At 50.0% G+C, this 14,989-nt stretch overlaps 1 protein-coding gene across 2 annotated transcripts in view; it reads right to left on the reverse strand.

Annotated features, from left to right (window-relative positions):
* LOC119441295 (GATOR complex protein MIOS-like) overlaps positions 1-14,989 on the reverse strand; it is a 341,599-nt gene that overhangs the window by 188,202 nt on the left and 138,408 nt on the right. For both annotated transcript variants that reach the window (XM_037705922.2, XM_049661128.1), the window contains exon 12: positions 1,689-1,744. In XM_037705922.2, the coding sequence (XP_037561850.1) occupies positions 1,689-1,744 (56 nt within the window). The remainder of the gene's footprint in view (positions 1-1,688; positions 1,745-14,989) is intronic.

The raw sequence follows: 14,989 nt of genomic DNA on the forward strand, positions 1-14,989 counted from the left end.
GATCTGGCCAGCGCTGCAGCTATCATTTGTAAATATACTTGTAAATAGTCTCCTGTACTGAATCCTTCGTTCGCGTAACAATATTAAAACATCACAAGCCGTTTAAACATGCTGACCATGCAAATACTATAAGTAGCGGGAGAACTGCCCCTATGGGAATGTGTAGGGTGGGTGCACTGTACGAGATATGTCACCAAGCTACTTTCCCTCGACCTTGATAACGTGTTCTGCATATTTTTGCAGTTCTTAACACGTCTGATGACATCAGCTTTATGGTGTGTTCATTGTTAACTCGATGAAACTACCAAGATGCCTTTTCTACGTTGAGGAATTACAGAAATAGAATTGAACTGCCTGGCCATTCCCGGAGTGGGAATGGGCTAAGTTTTTTCATTCCGAGGAATTGAAAGGAATGGGGACGCCTATTCCGCAACACTGGTGTCAATAGCTTGCCCGACCGACGCTATGCACGCTCACTACATAGATGGTGACAGGCGGCCGAAAACACAGGGTGGTGTGGCAACATTGCGATCGGTAGCTATGCACATTTTTAAAACCTTATAATAAATTACATGCTTTATGCTTTACATGCGGTAAATGTGTCACTCATGATCAAAAGGACCTACCCTAACGACTCAGTATGTTACCACAAAATTGTCAAAATCATTTCAGGGTCCCTTTAAAGCTCCTAAACAAAGTAGAAATCTACTGTGCACCCGATTTTTTAGCAAGAGTAATGGCCAAGGGTCTAATATGTGTTGCACAATGATGACCGGTTTTCTAAAGTCAGCTTTGCTGCAATAGAACCGTGTTATGCAGTAAAGCATACGAACACCGCGAAGGCGATTTTGATTTTGTATCCGATCACACCACACAGGTATTTTTCAGCCTTGTGGGCTACGGTTATCAGTTCAAAATCTTCCTACGGAAAGGCTGAAAATAGTTATTTTCGACAGGAGATAAGGTGTGTTCAATGCATTGTCTGTCCCCTAAGCTCCACCGAGATAGACGCTGCCACTAAAGAGGTCGCTAATTGGGTCACCATAGGGGCCAGGCACATGCGTGCTGACTGTTCAAGTTCAAATGATCCGGCGAAGGCCAATTTTAGGATCAAAATCACGAAAGTTTGGGCCCATAGAAATGCATGGGTGCCTGCCAGGACCTTCGGTCAGGTTTGAATTTACCCAAAAATGTAATTACCGGAGTCAAATGAATTGAAGTACACCGTAGCGTGAATACACAGCCCTCAAGGGAGATAACTAATAGATAACTCACATTTTATACGTGACACACACCCAGCGTAGGTAAACTTTGTTGGACAAGCATACACAGCTTAATAGAAAGGATGCAGCATTGGCTTAGTTGTTACATTATGAAAGTAGTGAATTTGCCCTAAAAGAACTGCAAAAAAAACAATAAAGAGGGGGAACATCACAACACCCGACTGACAAATGAATCTACCATTAGAATGCCTTAGTTTCCTGTGCTGCTTGATTGAGAGTTATAAATGCAGAGCTCCATGTACTTTTCTTGCTGCTTGTTATGGACCTTCGCTGCGTCTGGATGAGTGAACCACTTCCTTCTCTATAGTGCTGGTGCCCACATTGAGGCATATGCTTCCTCACCTGCAGCTGCTGCAGGAGCTTTTCAGTGTGGCTCAAGTGCAGAGTCATTCTACGTCTGCTTACCTCATAGGTGACCAGGCAATCTTCACAATGTTGCCATTTTCCGTCTGTGTGGTTACCTGGAAACCCTCTAGTTAAGGCTGGATGCAGAACTGTGCAATACAAAACACATGGCTGACAGCATCCATTTGCTATATCACTTTCTCACACATAAATGTCTCCAATGCATCTGTGGAAGAGGTCCGCTGTTAACAAGTGGTGACAGTAGTAGTAATTATTGCATTTACACAGAAGGACTAAACGAGGGGGAGAAATGCCACAAGCACAGTAGTAACTGTTTCACTTTCCAGTGGTCACATCACCAGTCTCTCGGTACAGGTATAACAGATGGAGGAATAGAGAAGGAGAAAAGTTAATAAAAAGCAACAGTGTAAACAACATAAGATATAATTTAAAACAAAGGGAAATAACTATACATATTGAAAAAGAACAAGAACAAATGAAATAAGTAAATAAGCAATCATGTCATGAAGAACTAGCAATGTATAGTTTTCATGAATGGAATTCCACGGCACGATATTGTCCTCAACCATGATACTTCCCAGAGTGTTGAGCACATTAAGATGACATTGATTAAGAATAGGGCACAGAAAATTAACCACACAGAGGTCCCGAGCTGGGCTTGTCAATTAACATTCACCATCTTGAAACAGTGCAGATTACAGGGTGGGTGAAAGCAACAAGACACAGCGCACTGTCTTGTCTGTGTCACCCATGCCTTCGTCTGCACTGTTTTGCCATGGTGGGCATAAGAAAATGCACTAATAGCAAGAAAGAATAGGCACCATCTTTTGTGCCTCTCCTTGGCCACTTCATGAATTGGGCCAGGTGACCCTGTGCAGGCACCGCTATGTCGTGAAAAAGAACTACGCACTGGCTCAGATTGAGTTCGTACAACTAAAAACTTTTTGCACAGGGTCCTATGTAACACCTGTGGGGGATTCTAGATGAAACTGAAATTTGTACTCTAGTGAATTTTGTTAGGCGAGGTTTCACTGCAATCTGACTTGAAATACGTAATAACTTTAGTTGATACTTCACCTGCCAAAAGCTAAAAAAACAAAAATGAAGTATGCTATTCAGAAAAAAGTGGTACAGTGATGTTTCACTGCGTGTACGCAGGTTACGTGCAAGCGTATGGACGCCGAGATATGCACAGCGAGCACCACGGCGTCGAAGCACCAACTGTGACCTCGACAGAGTGACGCCTGGTGCCCCACAGAGAAAGCGTATATTGCTACACATGCAAAGAAGAGACGCCGCGAACATGCACAGCGAGGAAAGCGGCATCGACGCACGAACGAAAAGGGCGCCGTGATTCTCTTCCCACCTGCAGGCACCTTCCTCCTCCAGCGCTCGCTTCCCTTGCGGCTTCAAACATAATCTTGCCGATTTCACAGAATCTGTGCTTACGTGTGTGGGGTCTCACACATGCTCTTGGGACAAAGGAACAACACAGTAGTGCAAACAATCAACAGGGAGTTTATTTCACCTTTCATACACTAATGCACACTAGCCGAATAACTACCAATAGGTCATTCACACGGGTGCGCGACAAATAATGGAAGTCCGACTCACCGCAATCCGATAGCGAGCGAATACGTTCGCCCCATGCTATGACACCAACGCCTAGTCGTCAAAGTGTACGGTCACGTGAACGGTGGTGCGTTCGAACGATCCGTGTTCATCCATATTGGTGCCCCGCTCCGAGCCACGCGAGACGTCTCGCGAAGCGTGGATCGTCGCACGCACGGGACGTCCGCGTCGCTCACCGATCCCAACCCAAAGCGAGAGCGCCTTCGACCTTTTTCTCCCAAGTCACCCGCCGTTCGGCGGCGTTAGCATCGCGACACTCGCGCCATCTCCCGCATTGCGCCGCAACCACCACGACCTCCGCCGGGCTTAGCCACGCAGAGAAGCCGGACTACAGGAGACATGCGGGGAAAACAACATCAGGGGACGCGTGAGAGTCGCGCATCCCCACATCCCCCCAACCTTAAATCACTACACATACTCCGGCGAAAAATGTCCTACGCGCTTTCCATAACATGCGAGCCGACATTGTCTCTGGGATCCACCGCTGGCGTCCGTTGGTCACAGCACCAGCTCTGCAGATTCGATGGCACGAATCCAGCACAGGACTCCGGAAATGGCGACGCAGAAGTCGGCACGAGCAAGCGTCGCTCAGCGCCGACGCGCCCTGCCGGCGAGAGCCGCTGTAGCTGTTGGTGACTGCCGGCTCTTTTCCCAGCCGCCGAGGGTAGCGATCCGGACACAGGCGGCCGCCGAAATCGCTGCTGCCGAACTGGCCACAGGCATCTGCATCGCCTGGGGTAGCTTCGATTGTAGTCCAGGGGCAGCAGCGCTGACAATGTGCAGGTGACAGCAAACCAGGGATGACTCCGCTCACGCTGCGTACACTCAACGCACTCGACAAACACTAAAGTAGTGCAAGGAGAGAGGAATTCGGCATACGTGGTACGATGTTAAATTCGGCTAGCGAAATTTCGGACGGCATTTCAGATGCTAAGTTCACGTGAACAAAGCTTGGTTTCTTGAGTCGAACGAGAATTTCAATTCATGCGAGGCTAACTAGAATGAGGGAAGCAAAGTGCGTCACCTGAACACCACGGTCCACCAGGTTGTGTCCCTCAACGTGCGACAGGCAGCTTTGTAAAGCCTTAGGCCTAATGCGTCGCTACTTTGACAACAACTGGCATCCAAAAAAAAAACATCACCCAAAATGGGCACAAGAGGTAGCCGCGAGGAGATGTTAGCTCTGTGAAGTGGTCCTACCCCGCTCGGTGGACACAGCATCCGAGTTGACGGCGCCCACCGTCCCAGACGGTGTCGGAGCGCCCGCTGCCATCCTGTCGGCTGCGCCACATCTGGCTGCCCAACGTGGGGCTCTTGGGGCATCGGACGATAATTTTAAGTTTTGCTCGGTTCGAGATGTTTCAACCGAAGCTTAGTCCTAGCGTGTGTTTTGATCGCTTGTGTCGGCGGTGTGCTTTCTTGAGCGAGGCGATGGTTGCTGCAGCGTGTTTGAACTTTTCAACATGCTAAGCCTTTTCCCGAGTGTTTTGAAGTACACTCGTCGGTACGAGAGCCACGTGGTCTGCATCCTGGGAGAGCGAGGCCTAGCGCCCGCGGAGCATTGGCAAGCCTGAAGCGAGTGAGTACGGAAGCCTCGTGGGTGGTCCGAATTTCTTATTGTAAGGAAAAACAAGTGCGTCGTGTAGAGCTCCGCAGCCGGATCGCCAGCGCTACTGAAGTGGGGCTCGGGCTCGACGCTGTTCCTGGTGCGCCTGGCAAAACCTACGCTGTTGTGTCTTCCTGTAGGCGTCCTGCGTGTCGTCCACAGCCGTGCTAGACTTCCTTGTCATATTTGGTGGAGGTTTGCTGGGTCTCCTGTAATCCTGGAATTGCGCAGCCGGATCCTCCCTGCCATCATGACCTCCGCAAGCGCCACGAGCTTACCACCACCTGCTCCCCAGTCCTTCGTATGCCCCGGCACACTCTGTCAGCGGGACCCTCCCATCTTTAGCGGTGCTGATGACCACAACGTTGATGACTGGCTATCCTCATATGAACGCGTGAGTCTTAACAACAAATGGGATGACACCACGAAATTGACCAGCGTTCCTTCTTACCTCACCGGAATTGCCCACTTGTGGTTTCGCAACCACGAAAGCGAAGTCCCAAGCTGGACTGTGTTCAAGACAAAGTTCAGCGAGGTCTTCGGCCGCCCTGCTGTTCAAAAGCTTCGTGCCGAACAGCGTATGCAGTCGCGCTCTCAGCAGCCTGGTGAGACCTTTACGGGCTACATCGAAGATGTCCTCGATCTCTGCAAACGCGTCGATGCATCCATGACTGAGGGCAATAAAATCAAACATATACTGAAGGGCACTGACGAGGACGCATTTCAGATGCTGATTTGAAAGGGCCCCTCTACTGTTGCCCAAGTTATTGACCTCTGCCAAAGCTATGACGAGCTCCGCCGTCAACGCCTCCTCACCCGCTGTCCTGTTCCCCATCAGGAATCATTGTTCGGCTTGACCTCTCCTTTTCACGATTCGAACCTCCTCTCGCAGATCAAGGCTTTCGTCTGGGAAGAAGTTGCTCGCCAGCTCTCCCTTATCTCCAACCCGCCGGAGTCAAGTTCATCCCTTAGTCCGACCCTACGACACGTTATAGAAGATCAAGTGTCCGAGGTCCTTCCTTTGGAGTGGGCGCCTCACCGCCCCACTGACTTACGCCGACGCCGTCGCAGGACCCCGCCCACCGACGTTCCGGGCTCCTGACTCCGATGCCTAGCCCTGTTTTTACCTCCACGCCACCACGACCTCCAGTCCATCGAGCTATTCATCCCTGGTGCAGCAGCGGACAATCGGCCCATCTGCTATTCGTGTGGCATTCCCGGACACGTTGCACGCCTGTGCCGCCCCCGTCCACTTCATCCACGTGACGACCTACTGCACAGCAGCGTACGACCACCCGTTGTCTTACGCTCCAGACCACGATTTACCTCTTCCCCGCCCTAGCCTTCGCCCAGTTTCTGACCACCGTTCTCCTTCTCCTAGTCGTCGCTCGCTCTCCCCGATGCGTCGACGTCCCTCTACCGCTGACACGGAAAACTAAGCGGCGCAGTTCCCGAGGCAAGAACTGCGTCATCGTCGCAACGCTCAAGCCCTCTTCTTTCGCCGCCAAACGTTATTGATGTGGCTGTTGAAGGTGTCTCTGTGCTTGCCCTCATTGACACAGGTGCCGCCATATTTGTGGTTGCCGAAAAACTATGCCGCTCAATACGAAAAGTCACGACGCCTTTCTTCGGTCCATTACTCCGCACGGCCACAGCACAGGACGTCCAGCCGGTGGCTGCGTGCAACGCCAGACTTCAAATTCAAGGAGTGCTCTACTTCGTCGAGTTCGTCGTTCTTCCCCACTGTTACAACAATATTATTTTAGGTTGGGATTTTCTCTCTCGTCACCAAGCTGTCATTGATTGCTCCCGTGCAGAAGTTGCTTTCTTTTCGCTTGGCAATGCCATATCTGACGACGTTTCGCTTTCCAGCACCAAGTTATCCCTCACTGATGACATCCAGATACCTCCGCACGCATCTGTTCTGGCACCTGTATCCTGTTCCATTGCCTCCGACTCTACCGTACTCTTCACACCTTCCACTGCTTTCGTTCGTCGCCACATCTCACCGCTCCCAACCGCGCTGCTTGGCCTTCAAGCAAGTGCGACTCACCTTCCTGTCTACAACCACTTCCCATTCCCAATTACGTTGCTTCGCGGTGAATCTCTCGGCACTGTGGAGCCTTACGACACCATTACCGCGTTGGAACTTCCTAATGGATCGTCCGAGGTCAACACCCTCTCTGGTAGTCCCGTACCTGCCACATCACCTGAAGACGTTTTCAGCCACGTCATTGACAACGCCTTAAACCCCAAGCAGCGCCATGACCTCCTCCGTCTCCTCGACAAATTTCGTCCTGCTTTTGACAGCCATAGCACTTCTCTGGGTCGAACAACGACTGTATGCCACCGGATTGACACCGGTGCTCACTCACCGCTACGGCAGCGACCATACCGCGTATCTTCGACAGAACGACGCGTCATTGATGAGCAAGTAGGTGAAATGCTCATGCGTGGTGTCATTGAACCATCTAACAGTCCATGGGCATCACCAGTTGTTTTAGTTAAAAAGAAGGATGGCTCGATCCGCTTTTGCGTGGACTACCGTCGCCTAAACAAAATAACCCGAAAGGATGTTTATCCATTGCCACGGATCGATGACGCCTTTGACTGCTTACAAGGTGCAGAGTTCTTTTCCTCCCTCGATCTATGCTCTGGTTATTGGCAGGTGCCTATGGCTGCAGACGATAAGCCTAAAACAGCTTTCATCACACCAGATGGCTTATACGAATTTCGTGTGATGCCATTCGGCCTTTGCAACGCGCCCGCGACTTTTGAGCGGATGATGGATACTATTCTTCGAGGCCTCAAACGGAACACGTGCTTGTGTTATTTGGATGATGTAGTAGTGTTTGCACCAGATTTTCCTTCTCACCTTGATCGCTTGGAGCAGGTTTTATGCTGTCTCAGTGACGCTGGCCTCCAACTCAACCTGAAAAAGTTTCACTTTGGGGCACGCAAGCTGACAATTCTCGGGCATGTTGTGTCGAAGGACGGCGTTCTCCCCAATGCCACAAAGGTCCGTGCTGTTACAGAATTCCCAAGGCCAACGTCTCTAAAAGACTTGCGTAGTTTCATTGGCCTCTGCTCGTACTTCCACCGCTTCATTCGAAATTTCGCTTCGATTATGGCACCGCTGACAGAGCTACTTAAGGGAGACCCCAATCTTTCCGCGTGGTCCCCGCCTTGCGACGAGGCCTTCGCTACGCTACGCCGCCTGCTTACAACACCACCGATACTGCGCCATTTCGATCCAACTGCTCCTACGGAAATCCATACGGATGCTAGCGGCGTTGGTCTTGGCGCTGTGCTCGCCCAGCGAAGCCCAGCTACCAAGCATATGTTGTTGCTTACGCGAGCCGCACTCTTACGAAAGCTGAAGCAAATTATTCAGTCACGGAAAAAGAATGTCTAGCGATCATTTGGGCCATTACAAAATTTAATCCATACCTGTATGGCCGGTTCTTCGATGTTGTCACCGATCACCACGCACTTTGCAAGTTGTCATCCCTCAAGGATCCCTGCGGCTGCCTAGCCCGGTGGGCACTGAGGCTCCAAGAGTACGACATCCAGGTTGTCTACCGCTCAGGCAAGAAGCACGCCGATGCCGATGCTCTTTCGCGCTCGCCTGTCCACACCGACATTGTCAGTGTCTGCGTCCTAGACGACCCACTTCCCCCATTCGCTTCTGTTGACATGGCTTTGGAGCAGCGCAAGGACTCCTGGATTTCATCTTTGATAGACTACATCTCTGATTCACCTGAACACCCACCATCCCGAGCGCTACGCCGGCAAGCTTCGCACTTCGCCATCCGCGACGGCATCGTCTATCGCCGTAACTACAGTTCCGACGGCCGTAAATGGCTGCTTGTAATACCCCGGCAGCTCCGCACTGATGTATGCGCCGCTTTCCACGCCGACCCTCAGTGTGCACACGCTGGTCTCTTTAAGACCTACACCAGACTACGTCATAGGTTTTATTGGCGTGGTATGTACACATTTGTGCAAAAGTACATTCGCTCTTGCACAGAATGTCAACGCCGCAAGCCCGATCCTTGCCGCTCTTCTGGACCAATGCAACCTTTGCCATGCCCTTCACGAACCTTTGACCGGGTTGGAATAGACCTATACGGGCCTCTGCCATACACAGCTGCTGGCAATCGCTGGGTCATTGTAGCTATAGACCACCTCACGAGGTATGCCGAAACAGGCCAGCTCTACCAGCCGCGACGGCTCGTGACGTTGCCTCCTTCCTGCTTCAACGCTTCGTTCTATGTCATGGCGCTCCCCGCGAACTACTGAGCGACCGAGGCCGCGTCTTTCTCGCCGATGTCCTTCAAGAACTTCTCACTGAATGCCGCATTATTCATCGCTGCACCACCGCATATCACCCGCAGACAAATGGATTGACAGAACGCATTAACCGAACTCTTGGCGACATGCTTTCGATGTATGTTGCCTCCAACCACACCAACTGGGACCTCATCCTTCCCTATGACACGTATGCCTACAATACGGCACCCCAGGCAATGACGGGCTTTTCTCCCTTCTTTCTTCTATATGGCCGAGAATCGTCATTTCCCCATTGACACTATTCTTCCTTCTGTCCCGACTTATCAGAGGGTACACCGGTTTCCGAAGCCGCCCGGTACGCAGAAGAATGTCGGCAACTAGCTCGCTCCCTTAAAACGCAAGAACAAGCGCTACAGAAATTTCGTCATGACGACGGGAGCCCCCACACCCAGTTTTCGCCTGACGCTCTTGCTTGGTTGTGGGTGCCTCCTACTTCGACACCAGATGTCTCCTCCAAGTTTGTATCCCGATACCATGGACCCTACCGGGTTCTGCAGCAAACTTCTCCGGTCAACTACGCCATCGAACCTCTGACGCCCCCTACGGACCTGCATTGCCGAGGCCGCGAAACTGTCCACGTCGATCGGCTCAAGCCGTATCATGAGCCCTTCGTCCTCACGACACCTTAGGCCTCCTGTGCGGCTCCGTCTTCAGCGAGCGGGGAAGATGTAAGGAAGAACAAGTGCGTCGTGTAGAGCTCCGCAGCCGGTTCGCCAGCGCTACTGAAGTGGGGCTCGGGCTCGACGCTGTTCCTGGTGCGCCTGGCAAAACCTACGCTGTTGTGTCTTCCTGTAGGCGTCCTTCATGTCGTCCACAGCCGTGCTGGACTTCCTTGTCATATTATGTAAATAGCTTCTTCTATATCTTTGACTTCGGAAGTCGAGGCTCAGGGAGCCCGGTGGCCGCGGGCCACGGGTGCCACTACAGGCTGACTGGTATTGCGGCCTGGCACCGGGCGCTCCGACACTGTCTGGGACGGTGGGCGCCGTCAACTCGGATGCTGTGTGCACCGAGCGGGGTAGGACCACCTCACAGAGGTAACGTCTCCTCGCGGCTGCCAGTTGTACCCATTTTGGGTGATGTTTTCTTTTTTTTTGATGCCGGTTGTTGTCAGGGTAGCGACGCATTAGGCCTAAGGCTTTACGAAGCCGCCTGTCGCACATGGAGGGGCACAACCTGGTGGACCGTTGTGTTGAGGTGTCGCACTTTGCTTCCCTCATTCTAGTTAGCCTCGCATGAATTGAAATTACTCGTTCGACTCAAGAAAGCAAGCTTTGTTCACGTGAACTTAGCATCTGAAATGCCGTCTGAAATTTCGCTAGCCGAATTGAACATCGTACCATGTGGGCAATGCATATGCCGAATTCCTCTCCCTTGCACTACTTTAGTGTTTGTCGAATGCGTTGACTGTACGCAGCGTGAGCGGAGTCATCCCTGGTTTGCTGTCACCTGCACATCGTCAGCACTGCTGCCCCGGACTACAATCGAGCTACCCCAGGCGATGCAGATGCCTGTGGCCAGTTCAGCGCAGCGATTTCGGCGGCCGCCTGTGTCCGGCTCGCTACCCTCGGCGGCTGGGAAAAGAGCTGGCAGGGCGCTTCGGCGCGAGCGACGCTTGCTCGTGCTGACTTCTGCGTCGCCGTTTCCGGAGTACTGTGCTGAAGTCGTGCCATCGAATCTACAGAGCTGGTGCTGTGACCAACGGACGCCAGCGGTGAACCACAGAGACAATGTTGGCTCGCATGTAGTGGATAACGTGTGGACATTTCCTCGGTGACGCCACTGTCGCATGTGCTAACTTTTGTTCGCGACGCGCGCGTTGATAGACCTTGTGACATGTTTTCGCCGGAGTATGTGTAGTGATTTAAGGTTGAGGGGATGTGGGGATGCGCGACTCTCGCGCGTCCCCTGATGTTGTTTTCCCCGCATAGCTCGCGTCTCCTGTAGTCCGGCTGGAGGCGATCATAGTGCTAGAGGCGATCATAGTGGTTGCGACGCATTGCAAGATATGGCGCGAGTGTGACCTATTGGTAGTTATTCGGCTAGTGTGTATTAGTGTATGAAAGGTGAAATAAATGCCCGTTTGATTGTTAGCACTACTGTTGTCGTTCCTTTGTCCCGAGGGCCCGTGTGAGACCCCACACGTGTAATGCCAATGCCACGGATTAAGATTACGCAAAGTATTTGAATACATAACATCAGGCCCCTCGGAGCTCCCCCACCCTCGCGGAGGGAGAAGTGCCCAGCCATCGCCCGTGCATCTGCTCAGTGGTGGCGCAAGGCCTCGCTGCTCGCCGCAGAGGGAGAGGAGGCCATTCCCCATTATCCCCTGGAGAAGTCCCGTGTGAATACCGCTTTCAGCACTGGTAAAATTCATATCCCGGTGACTCTTGGCTTGTCCCATAGCGCTGTGTGTACGCTGTGTGTACTGTGGTTGCGCATTTCATAAATGCAGTATACATACATTTGTGCCGCAAGTTTTCCTCGCTCCCGCACCGACTGAAATGTACGTGGACACTGATTTCATGTGAAAAGTGCCATATTTTATTCATCGCACGCTGTCCGAGCCCACATCTGAGGACAGCTTTATTTTGTAACACACATTTGCAGTGAACCGGATTCCAGTGGCTCCTGCTCCACATTTGATTGATTGATTGATGTGTAGTTTTTATTGGCACAAGGGCCAGATATGGCCAAAGAGCGCCATGTACGTAGTGATGAGTAATCAATTAATGGTTTGTTAATAAATGAAGAAATGAGTTAAAAATGGTAGATAAATGTGGCTGTAAAGGGGCCTAAAATCAATCGCTGTAAAATACTTGGAACATAAGTATACTAAAATGATCGCAATGATTTGTGATGTGCGCTATGATCATAATATTTGTGATGAAGGATACTTAGCATGACGTGCAGGCGACAGCAGCACTAGTACCTCACAGAGCCCTTGGGGGCAAGGGCTGGCAGGCACGTGCTTACAAATATGCTTGTATTGCAGCTGCAGCCTCCAAGAGGAGGTCGTGCTACCAGTATCCGGGCCAAATGACATTTAAGATGTCGGTTTCGGCTAAAAATTTCAGTACTGTTTGGAAATAAAAAAACAGTTCATTGCTCAGAAAAAATTCAGGGCGTAAAGGTAAGTGGTAACGATATGTGAACGGAAGTACTTTTTCCTCTCTGCGTCTACTTGAGGGCACTCAAGAAGAACATGGAGGACTGTAAGACTATTGCTACACTTAGTACATGTCGGAGGATCGCTTCCAGTCAGTAGGAAGGAGTGAGTGCCGTAAGTATGCCCTATTCTTAATCTACAAAGAAGCACTTCCTTGTGTCTTGCTGTTCTCTCAGATATCCAGTTCCCTAGTTTTGGCTTGATATTGTGTAGCTTATTTAATATTTCAGCATTCCCACTGCCCCTGCCAATACTTCCTCAACTTATGGCGTAAGAAGGGCTTAAGGTCTGTAGCTGTTATGGGATTATTTACGTCTGTCTCACTAAATGTAACTGACCCTGCTCCACATTTACATGCGAGTGATGCCGAATGGGTTAACAAACGAAGTTAAAATAAAGGCTTTTCAAGGACATTGCACAGGGCAGCTAGCATGTTGAGCAAAAAATTTATGGAAATGTGCAGCTCTTACACGAGCATATCTGGCAGCCTTGATGTCATTAGGTAGCATGCGAGGGTTTATTAGCCACGTGCCTGCTCTCCCAAGATCACGTGTATCGTGACGCCATCGGGCTAAAGAGGATGTTCCACATCCGCCCACCATGGTTCTGAGTGGCGCTGGCTAACACTCCTAGGGCTAGATCTAGTAAACATAAATACCCAAGTTAGTGGACGAATTGATGGCCGTCGGCGTAGCACAATTGGTAGTGCAACGCACGCGTAATGCGGAGGTTGCGGGTTCGGCTCCCGCCGGCGACAAGTTATCTTTTCGTCCACTTTCATTTCCCTTTTCTTGATTATTTTCTACATTCCAATTTCAACTACACTTAATTTCCCCGATGCTTTCCTTGGCGTCGTTGTCTGTTGGCTTTATGTGGTTATGAATAATAAAATCGAGCCTCTCGGTTCCCATTCTTCTTTCGTACAAGCATATACACTAATTTGTTACATGTGTCATAAAGTAACAATGAAAAAAGCCAATTAGTGGAAATGTGTTAACCCTTTCTGTATCGTGTCTTTGCAGAGGTGATGCACCCTGATATTGTAAAACAAACAGTGGTTTATTTTCGGTTATGCAGAAGGGAAAGAAATGACATGGATAATGGCAAATCCACTGTTAGTATAGTTCTCACATCTCTTATCTTTGCTTTGTATCTTCTACCTAGTTTTGTTCTGATGCGCACGCTTCTGTGATAGCACCGCTGTGTCAGGGTCAAAAAAAAAAAAAGATGGAACCTTCTATAAACATATGACAGATGGCAGAAACATGCAAGAGTGGAGGCCTTGTGCCATGGTGCCAATATGTGAACAAAAGATCACAAAAGATCAGGTGGGAGCCGCCACTCCCACCTGAAGATGCGCGCTCCGTACAGTGCAACCATGCCCCACAAAGGCGTGCATTCTGCATTGCGCCAACAAAAACCCAAATTGAGCAAACCCAGTGGGATGAGAAAATGTGCTTCTAGAAATATACAACCGATGGTGAAACTACTTCAGAGCTTGCCGTCTTAGTTACTGCACACATCTGACTGGAGAGAGAGGAGAACATACGGGTACGTTAGTGACATGGTGGGACAAAAATGCAGAAATGTACAGGTACGTCAGTGACACTGAAACGGTTAACTAGTCATCATGCATATTGATTTGTTGTTCAAGTAGTGTCCGCCCATGAGCAAATCTAGATCAAGGATTAGAATTTTGCTATTTGCTACAGCCAATTTTTAAAAATTTCTGCGTAACTCACTTGGGAACACACGGAGAGCACTGGTTGTGCGAGGTATTTGAGGGCACAATGATGACTTCAGGAATAACATCAATATTTCAGGCAAGATTTGATATATTTGTTCCACATTTTTTTTACTGATTCTTTCAGTGACCTCAGATTGTTCCTCAGACTGTTTAGTAAACCACTTTCAGCACCAATAAATGACGAAATCTGCCTTTGACAATAGCTGCAGGCTAAGATCAGACAGCGATTGTCGATGTTGGTGAGTACTTCCGCAACAGCAGCCTTTAGCGAGTTTTTATTATTGTGTGCATGTTTGTTAGTCTTCCTCCATACATAGCAGCTTAATAGGTTTAGATACTGGTAACTGCTAAATAAGATGCCACATTGAGGGTGCAAAAGCTCACAGCCAGCAACTCTTGGATTGCACAGGTGCTGTTGGAAGCAAATCCACTGTACTTAGGAGTGGCACGCAATGTCCACTCTGCCACCTAAAGTGGCTCAGCAATGGCCATAATTGGCTTACGATGGCCTCCTGGCTGGAAAAACTCAACCAGCTGATTGGCCACTGCCAGCACTGATTTCTTGGTCACTGAAAACAAAGGTTTCTGCTGCGATAAGGTAGTGATCTCCAAGTCACTGCGATTGGTGCGACTAAGAGTGCATGTGGTGTCATGTAGTGTACCGAACTGGAAGCTGCTACCCTGGAATAAACATGCTAGATAGGTGACATAGGGGTTGGTGAAGTTGACATTAGATGCCTAGACAAATAGAATGAGAATGTTAATTCATCCAGTCATTCATCTCTTTTATTTGTCATTCATGCATGAACTTGTACAAAATCTCTATGGCGATC

The sequence above is a fragment of the Dermacentor silvarum genome, chromosome 2 (assembly GCF_013339745.2).
Source record: "Dermacentor silvarum isolate Dsil-2018 chromosome 2, BIME_Dsil_1.4, whole genome shotgun sequence".
Lineage (NCBI taxonomy): Eukaryota > Metazoa > Arthropoda > Arachnida > Ixodida > Ixodidae > Dermacentor > Dermacentor silvarum.